The sequence below is a fragment of the Plectropomus leopardus genome, chromosome 13, assembly GCF_008729295.1.
Source record: "Plectropomus leopardus isolate mb chromosome 13, YSFRI_Pleo_2.0, whole genome shotgun sequence".
Lineage (NCBI taxonomy): Eukaryota > Metazoa > Chordata > Actinopteri > Perciformes > Serranidae > Plectropomus > Plectropomus leopardus.
The window spans coordinates 31,023,528-31,041,599 of NC_056475.1; the positions used below are offsets into that span (position 1 = coordinate 31,023,528).

The 18,072-nt window shown below is 38.9% G+C and overlaps 1 protein-coding gene across 1 annotated transcript in view; it reads right to left on the minus strand.

Annotated features, from left to right (window-relative positions):
• The window catches only part of LOC121952593 (protein turtle homolog B-like), a 184,112-nt gene that overhangs the window by 117,708 nt on the left and 48,332 nt on the right, over window positions 1-18,072 (minus strand). Inside the window, exon 3 of the mRNA XM_042499364.1 lies at window positions 839-985. Within this exon, the coding sequence (XP_042355298.1) occupies window positions 839-985 (147 nt within the window). The remainder of the gene's footprint in view (window positions 1-838; window positions 986-18,072) is intronic.

Genomic DNA, 18,072 nt, shown 5'->3' on the forward strand with positions numbered 1-18,072 from the left:
GTGTGTGTGTGTGTGCATGTGCGTGCATGCGTGCGTGTTTTCACTTGTGTGAGTTCCTTATTTGACACCCAGGTGTTTGTCTGCTGCTCCTCTCCAGAAATACTATCAGTGACAGAGCATAGAGGACTGCTCAGGGACAACTTTGATCATCTTGTAGTTGGATACAGCTACCATGAAGCCAGTGAGACACCACAAGCAATGACCAATAATCAGTGTCAAGGATGCTCTGGACTTAAATATAGGGAACAGTTGATCTTTTGGTTTCTGGACAACAGGCAGGTTTCCATTAACCCTCAAATTACACAAACTGAAATAGTAAATATAAAATCTAACTGGATACACATTAATTTCAAAATAACTCCTGTTTCTCGCTAAAAAGTTTTTAGTTTGAGATAAATTGAAACCTTTTTTCCATAAAGCATTTTCAAACAGATAAACAAGTCTTAGTTATTTCCAATTATGTGTATGTTTTTATCTTTTCTGGCAAAAATAAAAAATGGGTGGCAGCTTCCTTTGTAACTGACTGTCTTAAATGAGTATACAATATTGGCTTGTAGTGATCGCAGGCCCCTAAACTGAATCAAAACAAATTCGTATCGTGGCAGACTTTGTGATACCAGCAAATATTGTATCGCTGTCCAAAGTATCGATATCGTATATATATGAAACCAGTGATTTACACCCCTAGTTGCTAACATTAATATTAAAGACACCAATAATCAATATACCTGTGTAACAATGCATCAGTCCACATGTGTACAGTTTACAGAAGTGTTTCTCCACCACTGTCTCCTGCACAGAAAAAACAGTATGAGTAGAGCATGCTGGTGGTTCTTACCGTTGACGGTTAGATGCACCCAGCTGCCGTTGTGGAAGGTGTCATACTGCTGCTCCAACATCAGCACCTTACACTCATACCAGCCCTGGTCGTCTGAACGCACATTCTCTATCCGCAGGGAGGACTTGCCATGCAGACTGGCCCGGCCTGGTGGAGAGTGACGGAGATGAGGTGTCAGCAAAAAGGGACGCGGGGAGGTGAGGAGGACGGGCGGATAGAATTTAATGAGGGAAATGAAGGGAAGGAAGGAACAGGTGAGAGGTGAATGAATAAAGAGAAGAGAGAAGAGAAACACCAGATGAATGTTAAAGAGAAAATCAACCTTTGAAAGGTTCAGCTATAAATATGCAGGGATCACAGAGCACACTGCGGCGTGTTAGTGCAGGCGTCTCTGGGTAACATCACGGTGCAGACCTGCTTTTAAACACAGTCACTGACGCACTTTTCAACAAAACATCAGAAGTAAGACAGCGACTGCAGTTATGATTATTATTATTATACACTGAGTTCTGAATATGTTGCTTAGTATAATTATTATATGCAGTGAAGTGTGTCACTTAAGCCTCAGTGTGCCTGATATGTCCTCATCTCCATGTGTGTGGCGGTCTATTTTGGAGAGGCACTGAGGCAAGGACAGGTCATTACTTCCTTTGAGGAGTGGGAAGTAGCCAACATGACAACAGAGAAGCCTGAGGGGCACACGGGAAGCACAATCCGTCACAACATATATCTGATTTTGACTTGGTGAGCACAGTGACAGGAATAGCCGTATTTTACTTTAACAGATCAAAAGCTGAAAGAGGGGGATTGATGATGTTGCTGTGGGCAATCTGGCAACTGGATCATAACAGATGGCGACTGGCAATAAAGGCTAAACAAAGGGCTTTCAGGGAGCACACGCCGGCTCAAAACATCAGCGATATCAAAGCCTGACTATCCCTCATTAATCCCCTCGCTCTCCCCTCTCCTCTTCACTTTGTGGGTATTCCTGACTAATTTCTGTTTGCCTTCCTAAATCCTCTCTGCAGTATGACACACCAGGTAAATTCATCAGCTGCACCGGCGGCTGCCTCACTGAGTTTAGGTAGACAGTCAAAGCGATGTTTGTTCCCTAGACTCTCTGTGTGTGTGTGTGTGTGTGTGTGTGTGTGTGTGTGTGTGTGTCCTGGTTAGACTATTTATATATCAGATTATATTTGTCCAGCTTCCAACCATGTCGCTCTCCTCTCTTGGCTGACTGGAAAAAAACTGAGAAAAGACTCTATGTTCCTTATTGAGTTTGAACTATGTGTTTCTTACACATTATCCATGTAGCCCTCACTGTCCACTGCTATGCACCTCCCCTCTGACATCTATATGTTTCTTAGTCTGAGGGGGAACAGTTTGTCCAAACAGCAGTGAACATGATGTACAGCGTGTTTGCATTCACATTATCACCATCACTGCTCTGTGCACATCTTGATCAGGCTGTTGCACTGGATGGGCGGACCTTGTTCAGAGCCGACAGGACACAAGACTCCGATGCAAATTCAAAAAATGCACTGCAGGTTTTGTATGATGCCATCAGCAGCAACATGTCCAAGCAACCAGATGGGATTTTTATAACAGCTGTTGATTTCATAAAACTCATCCTTCAACTCCAAAGATGTAACAGCATCAAGGACAAATTGAGGCTTAATTTTTAAACTTTTTTTAAAAACTTGTTTAAAAAATACATAAATTTACTATCGACCTTCTACAATGACACACGGAAGTCAGATGGCGGGCAGGAAGTGAAGAACACTGGTTGGGAATCATGGGGAATGAAGGTAAGTGCATTCCTTAAAGCCTTAGATGGACCTGCATGCAGCAGCTATGATCACAAAATGTCTAAACACAGCAATATGATCCCTTCACTTTATGGAAAAGTGATTTTTCACACAGGTTGACGGATTTACCAGGAGTAGAGGTGATCCATATCACAAATGACTTCGTCCTGCAGACCTCCTGCTACATGGCGAGTCAAATGAAGGCATACAAGAGTCTTGAAGCTTGTAACTATTTTGTGTGTGTTTGGGTCAACAATATCGAAAATCAGCATTGAATGACTGCTGTCTCGTTTTTGCCTGTGTAAGTATGTTTGCTTGAGAATCACTGTCTTTTCATATTTTTAACTATAAAGTCACTTTACATGGATGGATGAACCGCTAACATCAGGCTATTCACTAGCTGGCTAACTGTAGCTCCTATTTTTTTACCTTGTTCTGTTAGCGCAACCTTTCTCAGAGGTTTTCACAAACAACGCTGAAACAATGTCATACAAAACATACAAGAGCACTGTCTAACTCCACTCCTCCAGACTTTAGACAGAGGTTTTTAATCCATGTCTGCCGCCGTTTCTCTGTAAGTTTTTTAAACTTCTCGCCTTCATGTGGCACTATTTTTGGGACTCAAAATTAGCTTGTTTTTTCCCAATTTGACCAGTTAGCACAGTTAGCACAAAGCTTTGGCATACTTATGGCGCTTCCCTTCTCAAAATTACTTTCTACACCCATCTGCAGTTCTTCACATTGACGTGATGTAATGTGCAAATAACCTATTCAAGCTTGAAAGTTAATGAACATGACATCACGCATGAGTGTATCTCTATAAGCCAAACAGCAACCTCCGAGGCTGAAACATGAAGCCAATGTCCCAAAAACTGTAGATCAGAACAGTATATCCATTAAAGCCAAAGAGACAAATTAGTAAACATGATGATATTGAGGGGAGAGATCGTTTGTGAATATCTTTCTACTTTATTCTGGTTAGGATGAGTACATTTATATTTTTATTAGAAAATACAGCTGAGCTGTTGAAGTATGACAGCCAACTCACTCATGGTGTCATCGATAAACTCAACCCAAAATGACAATAACAGAAAGAAGAAAACAGTTGCCTTCCGGATTAGGCACTCAACCTGCCAATTCTCATACACTCGTCATTGTTATTGTTGTTATTGTTTTTATTATTGTTATTTTTAGTAGTAGTAGTATATTGTTTTATTTTTTCTCATTCACTTACTTCTTATATTACATATGTACACAATGATGTATGTAGGTGTCTTCTTCAGTATGTACTGTCGGTTATTTGGATTGTGTTAATGTTTCAACTTATTTAATTGTATTAGTCTTTTTCTTTTTCTCTTATGTAAACGTTTTAGTATTGCTGTTTCTGATGTTTGAAGGAAACAATAAAAATCAAAACTTAAAAGAAGCATTAACTACAATATTTTGAACAAATATATCATAACACTGACAAAAAGTGACATTAATGTGTTGGAGTATAAAACAGAAAACTTATAGCAAACTACAAAGTAATCAGTCTAGGACTGAGCATGATGGGATATGTAGGCGTCCCTACAATATCAACTAATGTCGCATTTCCACTACATGGTACCGGTTCTACTCTACTCAACTCTACTCTACTTGCCTTTGGCATCGGGTACTTTTCTGGGGGTTGTTCTCCATGACAAGATAGTACTGCCTAAGTGAAGCTGGTCGTCATAGCGACGCCGTGCAACACTGCTGTGACGTTTCAGCGCGACACACACATATGCACAGGGTTCCAATTACACAGTGGCTTTCCGGGGGAGCCCCATTTTCCGGTGCACACCACTACTAAAACATGTCACATGCACAAAGTGTGCGGCAGCGCGCGCGGTCAATAACAGGGTTACTGAAAAAAAGATTTTATTAATACCACTGTAAGCAATTAACACCACCAGTAACATTTCTTCTCTCCCTCTGTCCCTTCTGTCGGATGAGGAGGAGTTCAGGTGACTACGTAAATGTAGGAAGTTAACCGCAGTATCTCTTCACGGATGGCCGCAGAGATAGATGTTTGGAAATGGAATGTAATGAGCGAATAAGCACACAAGATTGACATATTACTTCTATAATTGTTTTTATTTCAGGAACCTTTATGTGAAGAAAATATATAATCTATAACACAAAAGTGAACATTTTTTTAGAGCTCCCCCTGAACGTCCGGAACCCCGGGAAAGCAGGTACCAAAAAACGTGATACCAGGTACCAGGTACTTTTTCCTAATGGAAAACCAAAAAAGGCGAGTAGAGTAGAGGGTCACCTGCATGTCAACAGGATTTACATGACTCACAGCTTACAGCACAATAAACAGAGAGAAATTTACCTCATCAACACAGGTTTTACTATGCATGACACAGGTACAATCAATTAGCACTTTTTTTTCCCCTACATTTTTTTTCCAGCATTGCTGGTGGTGGCCATGCGACTCACAAGAGGGGCTGGTCCATCAGATATATGCCAGAATTGCCCTTTGGCCTGTTGGAGCCTGCACTTGAGGTTCAGAGACAGTGTTCCCCAGAAATTAAAATCTTTTTGTAGTTGTAGCTGACGATGGGGTGTCAGCAAACTTCCTCTTTTTTTCTTTTAATCTTTTTTTGCATGTGTGTATGTCCCTTTTTTTTATCATTCTGTGTTCCCTCTCTATATTTGGACATTTTTGCATGTCCATGAACTCAGCATGGATCCCATTGTGGATTACTGATCTGTCAATCCAGTCAGAGCTGATTGGATTGTTGGATGAGAGGGACAGCTGCTGAGGAGCTGAGTGAAAGTAAACTTTTAGACACAGCATAAACAGTTAAGTTTTACTTTTACTGCACCTGAAGTTCTGCTGAGTGTGTCTGTGCCCAGAGTATACTCTGTGCTCCAAGAGTGTGGTGCACATGAGTAACCAAACAGTATACATATTCTAATTACACCCTGAATGAACGTTCTAGCTCAAAAAATACAAAATCAAGTTTATAGGATTTTAGGACATTAGGGGTTTAGCTTAGAACAGTCAGGAGATGTGGGGGATCCTCCACATTTTTATAAACAAGCTCTATTTTGATGCTGTTTTATGCACTCTGGCATCTTATGTATATAAAAGTTCCAAAACAATTCCCAATGTGAATCACACCATTTTCATTGTGAATTAGAAAATGATTTGGACCCTATTGGAGGCCAGATTTGGCCTGTGGTCTGTGAGTTCAGTATCACTGCTATATTGCACGATTTTATCTTATAGGCCAGCACACCAGCACCTGACGTTTACTCAGATGGAAGTTCAGCAGAGCTATGCTGGGAATTATATGAAATTGCCGAGCTGTATTGACTTATAAGAATAACAGAGGTGTAGATTTTCCTGCCCTAACAGATGCACCAGGTCTAAGGAGAAGTAAGATGATGCCAATTACAGTAAGCACAGTTTTCACACACCCACACAGTCCTGAGAACAGATCCAATTAGGGAACACAGGAGAAAACACCTGTGTTTAGACTGTGGGTGAGAAACTGGAGGTTGTGAAAAGTAATGGAAGGAAGCCAAGATAATCCCAGACTTCAGCTCATTAGTCTTCATGTCTACTGTCCAGCCACTAAGGTGCCAGACTTCAATGTCTGACCAGGAAGTAAAAATAACAGCTGTTCAACATTACCTGAGCTTTATCCTGGATGAACCTGCTGAATGTCTGATAGTCTACAGCTCTGTGTGTTGGGTTTGTTTGCATTCTGGCTAAACTCCATCATCAAAAAAATTAATTGAATGAATGAAGGTATGTGTGGACATGTGTGGTATCTTAGGTCCTTCCATCAATGTAAAGAATGGTGAGTACAGCCAGTTGTAGTAGTGCGTTTGACCCTTTGAAACCTGAGCAAATTGGCTTGATTGCTTTAACAAACAAAAAAAGAAGAAATGACCCAAAAATTATCCAAAAATTCGGAAGTACAAGAAAATTATTTTAAAATAATTATACATACATATATATATATATATATATATATATATATATATAATATATATATATATATATATATATTTATTTTTTTTTTTTTTTTATTTTTAAATGTAGTTTATGCTAAAGATCATTAAACTTGATAAACAGCTACGCGGTTGTATGCCTCCTCAAACCAGTCAAGTAGTTTACATCCATGTCTGTGAAAACATGAATAGATCACACAAAATATATCTCCACAATCAGCACATTTTCAAGGTGGTTCTTGAGTTATGGCCAAAAATTTGTTGTATAAAACCACCATGACCTTGACCTTTGACGACCAGATTCTAATCAGTTTATTCTTGAGACTGAGTAGATGTTTAATGTTCGGATGTGCCAAAATTGAGGACCCTCCTTCAAGGTGATCTTCAGATATTGTATTCACAAAAATGAGATGGATGCAAGGTCACAGTGACCTTGACCTTTACACCAAATCCATATCAGCTTGATGAGTTCAGGGAATGTTTGTGTCAAAACTGAATAAATTTCTTCAAGGTGTTCTTGAGATATCTCTATCTCTCTCATAATAAAACAAATGCGAGGCCATGATGACCTTGACCTTTGATGACCAAGATCTAATCAGTTTATCCTTAAGACTACTCAAATATTTGTGAGGAATTTGAAGTAATTCCCATAAAGTGTTTTTAAGAAACTGTGTTCACAAGAATTAGATAAATGCAAGGTCACTGTCACCTTTGACCTTTGTCCACCAAAATCTAATCAGTTCATCCTTTAGCCTTCTTGGATGTTTGTGCCAAATTTGAAGAAACTGACAGATGAGTCATGATGATCTTGTCCTTGAGTCCAAGTGGAAGTTTGTGCTAAATTTGATATCGTGTTCGCAAGAATGGGCCAGACGTGCGTACCATAGATTGTATATAAAGATGGACAGCGCGCCCCCACTTTCCACCGCTTTGCTTAAGTGAGGGTGAAATATCTGGGATACGGGTGCTGCCATAGGGGGAGTTCCTGCCAAAACACCCATCTGACCAATCATGAGCAGCCCAATTGAATGCATGCGCATGGATTGGATGTCACAGCTGTCAATCATGGCAGAAAAATCATCTTTTTGGAGAACTCATTAAAACCAAATTTGTAAAAAAAAAAAACCATCTCTTGAACAAACATTAGGGTGATGAGAACTACCTTCAATGACTGAAACCATCTTTGGGAAAAATTTATTTGATGTGACGAGTTTTTAATTTGGCCTGTGTCCAATCACTGACATGGAGGTGTGGGCTTTATGACCTATACTGCAGTCAGACACCATGGGGTGATCCAGATTGAAATGTTACACTTAGTAACATCTCACACTGTCATGTTGTCCATCTTTATATACAGTCTATAGTACGTAAGTACAGACAGATGGACAGACAACCCGAAAACATAATGCCTTTGATGCTGGCATGGAGGCATAAATAAGAAGGAAATGACCTGGAAGAAGTGTAAATAAATAAATAAAATTATTTTGTAAGATAATTTAAGTATGTAATTATCATAAAAAAAGACCTTTTTCTCCATATCTTTTTTCCCCTTGACATTTTCTCTCGCATTTTAGAAATATTTTTCCAAATCTACTAATTTCATGCCATTTGTGGAAAATTTATTACCAAGTTGCTCATTGCCTTTTTTCTATGTTTTTGTGAGAAATGGTGCCAATGTGCTCAGGGTATAAGTGTTTAAATACTTGTAAAAGGCGTCTGAAAGCAAAAAACAGAAAAATTATGTTGCTCCAGGTTCCAAAGGGTTAATGTCTGTGTCTGAGAAGAACTGTATGTGATGTTTGTGGTCAATTGTGTCTGTTGACAGGTCTGTGGAGAAAACAATTACTACAAAAATTTGGATGCAATCTGTATCTATTCAGAGTGCATCATCTCTTCATATCCAAATAATGTATTTGTTATTTTTCTAACTCATTGTTTCTATATGGAGTCATATGTCATATTGAAGCAGCCGTTTATGTTGTCAGTGAAAGATATCTTGTTCTGATACGGATCTTGAACAATGCACTCCCGCTTCATTTCTGCACAAAACAAAGCTTCAACCTGACAATTAAACGGTTGACAAACTGTCAGTTTTGAGTAATTTATGAAAAGCAGATGTCTAAACAATCTGCAACATGATTTTGGGGATCACCAGGTATAATGAGGGAGCATTTAGAATATAAATTAGTTAATGCTATTTAACATTCATGAAGCTGCCGTCCTGTGTGGCCAGCACTCACACTGGGGTCAGGTGCACTGTGAGCTTGGGAGCAGGCAAAGGGTGAGGACCTAAGGGTGCTGACCCCAGGTATTACAGACCGGCTCTAGGGAGGTGGAACATCACCTCCACTGGAAACAAATTTGAGGTCTTTGAAGAATAAGAAGGCTGGAATGTGTCAGCTGTACTAAATTTGTAAGGTGCCGCCCTTTACTGCTGGACCTGCACCGTAAGAGGAATACACACTGGATCACTGCTGTGCACCGTTGAGAGGTGGCTGCAGAGTGGAGTTGTGTTCAGTGGGAGCCATAACCCTGATAATGAGGTATATTATATTGACCACCAGAATCTGACATGAACTCCATGCTCTGTGCCCTCTGAAGTCACATCCTGCTCAGCTACCACAGAAAACATCCCTGTTTGTTTGCCCTTCGCTCACTGAAGCTGGATACATTTTCACACCTGTGCGAGTCAGCAGCTATTTTTGAGTATATGAATGCAGGGTTTCCTCTTGTTTTCATATCATTAACTTGTCATTTGCCTGACAGCATGTGTACAGATATTAGCGAGAAGGAGTTCTAACGAAAGCAAACAGGTTGATCCAAAGCTGGAGTGTTACAGTATCATGGCTGGCCTGATTTTATTTGCAGTGCAACACATTAATTTAAACAGCAACTGGATTTATTAAAGGATTAACATTAAAGGATTAACATGGTGTTTCTATGTTTTTGTAATTTTCTGCAAATTCCATGAAAATACCAAAACCAACAAACATAATGCATTTTACAAAACTTTCTGACTGCTCAACCCTTTCTGTGGCTCTCAGTCCCGACTGGTTCCAACTGATTCCTTTCAGAAAAACTGCCATTTTATTTGGGTGTGAAACTACATTAAAGATTATTAATTAATTATGTGATATAGGATCATTGCATAGACTTGCATACCCCTCGTGCACAATTAAGCATTTTAGACACCATCGGCAGCATGTCTTCCGACATTGGTATCAGCATTTGAACAACTCTAGTTAGAAGAAATGGATCTGGATTCAAGTTGATAAAGTACCTGGATTTGTTAAGCACCACGGTGAACAAATCCATTATCAAATCTCTCTCTGTCTATGTGAGGCCTGTTTAGACTCTTACTTCATTTGATCTGCTCTCACACCTCAACTTCAACTACTGATGAGAAGACTTCCCTTAAGCACGCATGAGTAAAGAAATGAACACTTCTGAGAATAAAGATTAACAGACATGTGCAAAGAAAAAATTTCAAACACATTTTGCGTATTTTCACTTACTTCCTTTGTTATAATTTTGTATAGTGAAATACAGGATTTGCTGTTTTACATGCCCGAGATGCACAGGACATCCTTCAACTGCAGAGATGTAGCAGGATCAAGTGCAAACGTAATCTTGTTTTTTAAACTTTGTTTAAAAAATGACCAATAAATATACCTTCTTCTACTTTCTAGCTTCAACATCTGAGCAGGATGACTATATTATGGCAGCAGGAATCCCCAATATAAAACAGCAAGTCCGTTGAGAAAGGAATAAAGCTATCATACAGATGGCTTGATATTCAATAATATTTCATGATATTCTCATGAAAAATTCCTTATCGTGTCAACCCTTTGGATTGGAAGCATGGATGATGTTGTCAACAACCCAATACTTGCAGATTATCCTTTGAAACTATAGGAAGGAAGAGGAAACCTACAGGGAGCCTGATGTGCCTGCATGTAATGTAACCTCTGGCTGTGCATCAAAAGACATGATCACAGGCTTTCAACTGTGTGAGTGGTTGCTGGGAAAAAGCTGAAGTTGCACTGTTGCAATTCAAGGGATGCTATTACTTGTGCTATAATATACTATAATTGTCATCACTCAAAAGGTTTCCTTTGTTGTAGCAAATCCATGCTGTAAACAGGAGCCATCATCTTTCAGATGTTAATTTTTCATATGCCCAGAAAAAATAAACCGTTTCATAATGACACACAGTCAACAAGAACTATGCCAACAGACATCTTGGCTGAGGTTTAGAATAATACTGAACTTACGATACTGTAATGATTATATATACAGGTCAGGACCTTCAGTGGACTTATATCATAACATGACAGAGAGCTGACAGCCATGCTAGCATGCTAGTGGCTGCAGTATACTGGACCGTGGTGTTTTGAGCTAAATGCATACATGCTGCTACCAACCTCACAATGGCAGAAATCCTGATTAGTAAGTATAATAATAAACAATTCACAATCTAAGTTTTGCATGTTTGCAGCTAACATTTGCTAATAAATTGGTGAATATTCTCAGTCATCCAGGTCATGGTAATTCTAGGTGCCTAGTCATGGGCAACTGGTGGCACTATCACATGGCCTAAAGTGTGATATTGCTTTTATACAACAGTTCTACAAGCGTCTTTTATTTTTTAATCGTAACAAGCAACAACAGATTATGATTTGTTTGTTTATTTGATGATTTTTTTGGCTCCGCTGACACAAATAGTTCCACAAACGCTGGACGTGGCAGCTGTTGCCTAGCAACACATAAACATTTTCCTGCACGCTGCTTGTTAATCTGTTAGCTCGGTCTTCATGTTATGCACAGAGCAGATGCTTAGTATCATGAACATTTATCTCTGTGATTTCAGTGAAATCAGTCTGTTAACAGACACGTTGTGTGATTCAGATGAGTTAGTTTGATCGGTGTTCATCGCTGCAGCGCGTGTCCTCTCACTGCCGTGATCTCCATTACCTCATATCAGACAGTGTGTGTCTCACTGCACATCCTTATAACATCTGTGACACCTGGTTTACTCCAAAAACCCTTCACAGCTGCCCCCTCCTGGGCTTCCTCATAACTTAGTAACTCCAATGCATGTACAGTCTAGGGCCGGCCGATTTAATCAGCTGATTATAGCCATTAGAGAATAATCGTCAATCGACCTGATTGACGCCGATGTTAACACTTATTTTTCACTAATAAAATGCATGGAATATGGTGGCTTTTTTTTAAGAAATTATGTCATTGTGTTACATATCCAGTAGAGCCCGGCGTAGTCGCCAGCGACTAAAATGTGTTCCACTTTAAGTGTCCTGACTCTGAGACCGTTTGTCGGATCGTCTCGCTTTCTTCGGCAGTGTAAAGCTGCCGGCTGTGCCGTTCACGGGAATGTCTCCAATGCATCGTTACAGAAGCTTCTCTATTCAGCCTGGAAATCGGGTGTTTTTACAGGACCTTGTTCAATAAATCCGGTGATAAAAGTATATTAGCATCGATGCTAAACACCATATTGGTTTACCATGGTTCCTTTGGAGAGAGGTCAGAGGTTTGTTTTGGTCTTTTCGTCCAATCGGAAGACTATGCGACTCTGTATATCCAATTACATTACCATACATCATCTCAAGCAAGCTGCACTGTGGGGCTCTTAGCCCCTATGGTAATAATAATAATAATAATAATGAGACAAGGGTAAATCAGGAGACAGTCTAACAGGCAGGGGTTGAAAAAATATCAGACACCTCAGTATGATGCTCCTCACACCAACACCCACTACCACCTCAATAATAACTATAAAGAAGAATTATCAGCTTTCTTACAGTCAACAACATTTTCAAAGTAATAGGTTTAGTCTAATGAAGTGGCCATGAGTGTACACGCCATATTTTTGTCTTTTTTTTAAATTGAAAAATGTAAAAACTTAACCGATACATCGGTTATCAAAATTTTTTATTCCCTAATATCAGAATCAACATCAGCCCCCAAAAATCCATATCGGTCAGACACTAGTACAGTCAGCTCAAGACACTTTAAAATCCCTGTCCTCTCTCTCTTTCTCTCTCTCCTCCCTTCTTCTCTCCTCCCTAAACCTGAACAACTGACAGCTACGTGAACAGCGCCAACTAGCTGTTTCAACCTATGCTTACGCCATACTATAAACATAATTTCACTCTAATTAATGGGTTCTGAACAGCTGTGAGGCGGAGTGATACATGCAGAGTTAAAAGTTAACAGCCTCAGTGATGTTGTACTCCTATATCAGCACTCATGGAATGCGTCTCGACCAATCAAATTGCTTGGTCGGAACTAACTGTTGCATAATATTAGTCTTGTATCTATCTAGTGATAAACCAGAGTTTTGTATATATGCTTGTTTAGTATAAACATTCTGATCTGATGTTGGTGCAAGATGAAAAGGGATAATTGATATCTGCACCAAATTTCATTACAATTCATCCTATTGTTGTTAGACATTTCACTACAAATAAACAAACAAAAACAAACTAGAAACATCAGCCTGATGGTTGTGCTTAAAAGTCATTCAGTAGCATGGGCTACATGGACCATGAATGTCTGAACTGAATTTTATGGCAATCCATGGATAGTTGTTGAGTTGTTTAAGTCTGTCTATATCCTAATTTAATGGTGCACTTTGGGATAAATAAAGATAATGTGCTGTGCATAGTCTCAAATTCATGTGATTTAGGATGCAAAAATCTTTGGAGCAGGTACCCTCTTTACTATTGAAATAGTTAATTCCAACATTCCTACAAGCAAAAACCTGACAGAGAGAGCCATTATTTTGATGGTTTAGTCAGAGCTTCTATTGACTGAGGTGAGACGCCACTGAGGGTTTTGGTGGCATTTTAAAGAACTCTCCACACTCTCTCTGGCCTTGTGTTGTATACATTCCTTATTAACTGCTCTCAGCAGCAATTAAGTCATTATCACACTGAAAACTCAGGGTGAGCACACTTCATGACAGTCACACATCCACCGCTGAATTTAGCTGAGCAAAACCCCACAAAACTAATTAAACATTTCCAACAGCATCCAGTTCTTTCATTTTGTGAGGCATATGCACCCATCCAAACTAACATGACAATTCACATTCACTGAAATATAAGAATCTCTGCTACAGGTGTGCAACTCGTCAGAAACCAGACCGTCAGAACATTCACATGATGTCAAAAAGCAAATTATTGTGCTCCATGGAGGCGGACTAAAACACCTAGATAATGCAGTTGGAGGTCAAGTTACTTGGCCATGTTTTCACCTCAACAGGGCCTGAACTGGCGCAGGTGTTCTGTGCATGCTCCAAAAAAAAAGTAGAAGGAGGGAAGAAAACAAAACAAGATGAAGGTACCAAGTAAAGCGTTGAGTACGTACGAAATGTACAACGCTGAAAAGCTATCCATGTTTTCACTGTTTGACATGCAACATGTTTGCCAGTTGCTAACTTGATTGGTGTGTGACATAATAGGTCAACCGGAAAAAGGTCTTATTGCAGCTACCTGAAAGGGGGCATATTCTGCCACCCACCGTGGAGGAGTCGGACATACTTCCATCAATAAATAAATTCTTCCCTGGTGCTTGTACACTGGGAGAAGGACAGTAGTCCAATTAAATGATCTCATCAAGGTTTAATTGTCACTCCACTTAATTGTGCATGGAAACACACTGAATGATTCTCTTAAAGACTGAAAATTAAAAACTAAAACATTACAAATTGGACTTTGAAAAGTCACTTATCAACTTCTGTGACTCAAATCTCAAGAGGTCTCACAAATATTGGCACATGAGGTCTCAGATGACCCACGTATCCTCTGAAAATGATTGGGTACAGTTTCTGCTCTGAACCACAATAAGATGTCCTCATGCCTTGCTATATTAACTGCTCTCAAACAGCATCTCTCAGACCTGCCAATAGCATTCCAGCTAAGCCATATGCAAACCAACAACCAAGAAAGTTTCTATTCCCTGTAAGCACTTGGTAAAATTGTTTTTTACAAGCCATAAATGAGACTTGGATTACGACACATTAATTGTGTGAGAGTGTGTAAACGAATGTTTCAATTTGTCTGCCATCTTCCATGGATGCATGCAAGAAAAATAACAATTTCACTTCAAATTCAAGGTCATTTTGATGGTGAAGTATTCTTTGAACCTTACAGTCAAAAATTCTTCCTATCGCTTGACTTCCTTGATGTTCCTGTGTGCAATGAGAGTTTTCCCCATCATTGAGGGTGGAAAGTGTCTCTGAGCTCACCCCAGATCCCAGTTTAACACCTGGACATACCAGCAGGGTTTATGACATCACAACTATACTGGAAGCCAATGTGTGAATGGACTTTTGAACTTGTAACTTTCTAAATGAATAATTTCCGCATTTTCATTGACGCTGGATTTTTCAATGAAGGCAACAAAGGAGTCGTAGAAAAAGTTCAAGAAGGTAAATAAATTTGGGTGGGTAAAACATTCCAGACACAATGATTCAAAGCAGAGTAATGAAAAATGTCAGACAGGGGATATTGATTTAAGAATACACGATGACTTGGCATATCAAAATTATAATTGGTGCAACACTTCTGCATTTAAGTGTCCGAACATGATTGTCCTTTGTGATATATTTTGTTGAGTTGTGTGCTGAGCTTCATTGTCCCACATTCTTCCAACAATGCTCACACCAAACTCAATTGCTTGCCATTTTCCAACACAGTGATCCATTAGAGAGCTTATTTATTGATATAATGTTTCCATATTGATCCTGCTTATGTGCTACTTTGACAAGTGGCTCATGCCAGCCATCAAGCTAATACAAAAGGTAAGCTAATGCGCATAGACCACATACCACATACCACATATTGATTCTTTGTTTGTTTTAGTACTTAAAATGGCTCAAACTTTTTTTTTTATTGCAGAGCCATAAACAATACATTGATTTGCTTCACCCCCCTTTCCCTGCTCTCTCTCTCTGTTTATCAGAGCAAAATGAGACAAGCCAGATGTGATAAGTTAATGTTAGCTAGCTAGCGTGCTCACAGTCCCCCCGCCTCACTCCCTGCCAAGGAGACGGGGAGGGGTGTGCAGGTAGCAGCTCTGGAGACAGACCTCAGCTCAGTAGTAGTAACTCTTATTTAGCCAGCATGAACCCCAGCACAGAGTCACGGCAGGCTGGTGACCAGAAACAGTGCTGGGTCTAACCTGTGCGAAGGCAGCAACAGAAAGTTTGCCTGTTCAGATTTGAGAATTGTCTGGGAACAGATGCTGATGCGTTTTGTTTAACTTTGCTGAATTAAAGTTTCTAAAGTTTGGCATTAACTGAAGCTACCACCACAAATAGAATCTAACTTTGTGGGACACGCTGGTCAAAATGCTAATAAGTTATTTTTTGATTGTTTTGACCACAGATAACAGCACGGTATGGCTAGTTTGTTGCATAACCTTAGCTACATTGGCTCTATGGCTGGTTAACTAACCGACTCCCTGGTAGCAATTTTTGGTTCTAAAAACCAATGATTTATAAAGAACATTCTATGATCTGTCACCTCTTAACATCACCAAAACATCCTTAGAATGTTGCAACTATGATGTTACGTCTTAGTCAGCATTCTTATAGGGACATTATTTGAAATGATAACCATCTTTAAAAGGTTCTTTGAACATTAGATCAATTTTTTTCTTTAAAACATTATTGCAACTTGTAGGTAGCGTTTCCTGCTAGCTGGGATGCTAATAACAAGTCAGCAAACGTTATGTTAGGCGAGACTATTTCATTCGAATGAAACGACATAACATGAATAAAGCTGAAGAAAAATGACTAAATGTCATTGACATAATGTCAATAAATCCTGAATTTAATCCTAAACATGATTTCTGCCTGAGTCAAGTCAGATAATGAAGACAACTCCCATGATCCCACTCTACTTCACGACATCATTGTAGTCCATCTTCTGTCATTGTTTTGAAGGCAGGAATTACATATTTTGCATTTAATGGAGGAACATACTGGCTACTGTTAAGTAATTACAATGGAATTAAAAAATTGTTCTGTGATAATGGGAAATATAGAATTCATAAGGTAAATCAAATTCTCATTTAAATTCCTGTGCAATCCACATATGGTATACACAGTAAGCCTGTGTAACTTCCAGGCCTGAATTGTGTCCACAGAATGATGCAATAAGTAAAAAGAAGGTTATCCCGAAGGCAGCGAGAGCAGCAGTCAGTAAGACTTTTGTTCACTGAAATAATTACAACACAAGTCCAGCTGTTCCTCCAATCTATTCCGGCAGTCTTGTCCAGCGTCTTGTCTCTTCTATCAGCTTCCTGCAGTCAACACATGGCAGTCTGTCACAGAGCTCCACTCCTCATGATTGGCGTTAACTGTGATAATATAAGAGGACTCGCCTTAGGTCCACACTTTCAACTTTGCAAGAGGTTGCTTCTGGCACTGTGGGTTGTCTTGTTACCACTGCAATAGTGTTCATCAAAGACAATCTTATTTATAGCCTATACTGTAGCTTGCACATATTTTCATATATATATTTCATACTTAGTTGTCTGTTATAAGTGTGAACCAACTGAACAATGTCCAATTGATTCTACTGTTGTTCTGAGCAGCTAAATTAGCTGAAGAACAAAACTGAATGAAACTCAAGTAGTATCACCTGTTTAAAGAAGATGGATTTATAGTTTTACCTGATTCAGATATATACTAATAACCCATTTTTAATAACTTCAGAGAAATGCAACATAGGGATACATGTAACTTCCTAGAGTTAGGTTCCTTAATATCTTTGAAAAGTGAGCAAATTGGCTTGATTTCTGTAAAAACATGGGAACGGGGCTTAAAACAACTTAACAAAAAATGAAATAAAAATACAAGAGAAATTATCAAAAAGTTTTAACGAATTACTGGGACATAAGTGAAAAAAAAAGAGAATGACCCTAAGAAAGAACAAGAAACAAGAAAATGGCTTTAAAAAAAGTGCTCAAAGATAATTTCGTACATGTTTCCTTTTGTCTTTATCATGATTTTAAACATTGAATTAAGATAATTATAAATACAGCTTTCTGGACATTTTTCCTAATGTTTTGTTGTTTTTTGTTTCATTGTCTTTTTCTTGTGTTTCTGAAAGAAATCAAACCAATCTGCTCAGTTTCCAGTGGTTTAAATGCGAGTGAAAGGCTTCTGAATAACAAGAAAACTGATGTTGATCCAGGTGTTGAAGGATAAGGTGAATGGAATTAATGATATTAATTCTATTTGCTAAGTTACCTTAGTATTAAATACTTGAGGTACTTGGACTTAGACCAAATATTTTTTGAAGCTTAAATTGTTTGAGTTAATAAACTTAAACAATTCAGGGAAATTGGTTTTATGAAAACTGTTTGAGCTAAAATAACTCATCAGGATTTACAGGGTTA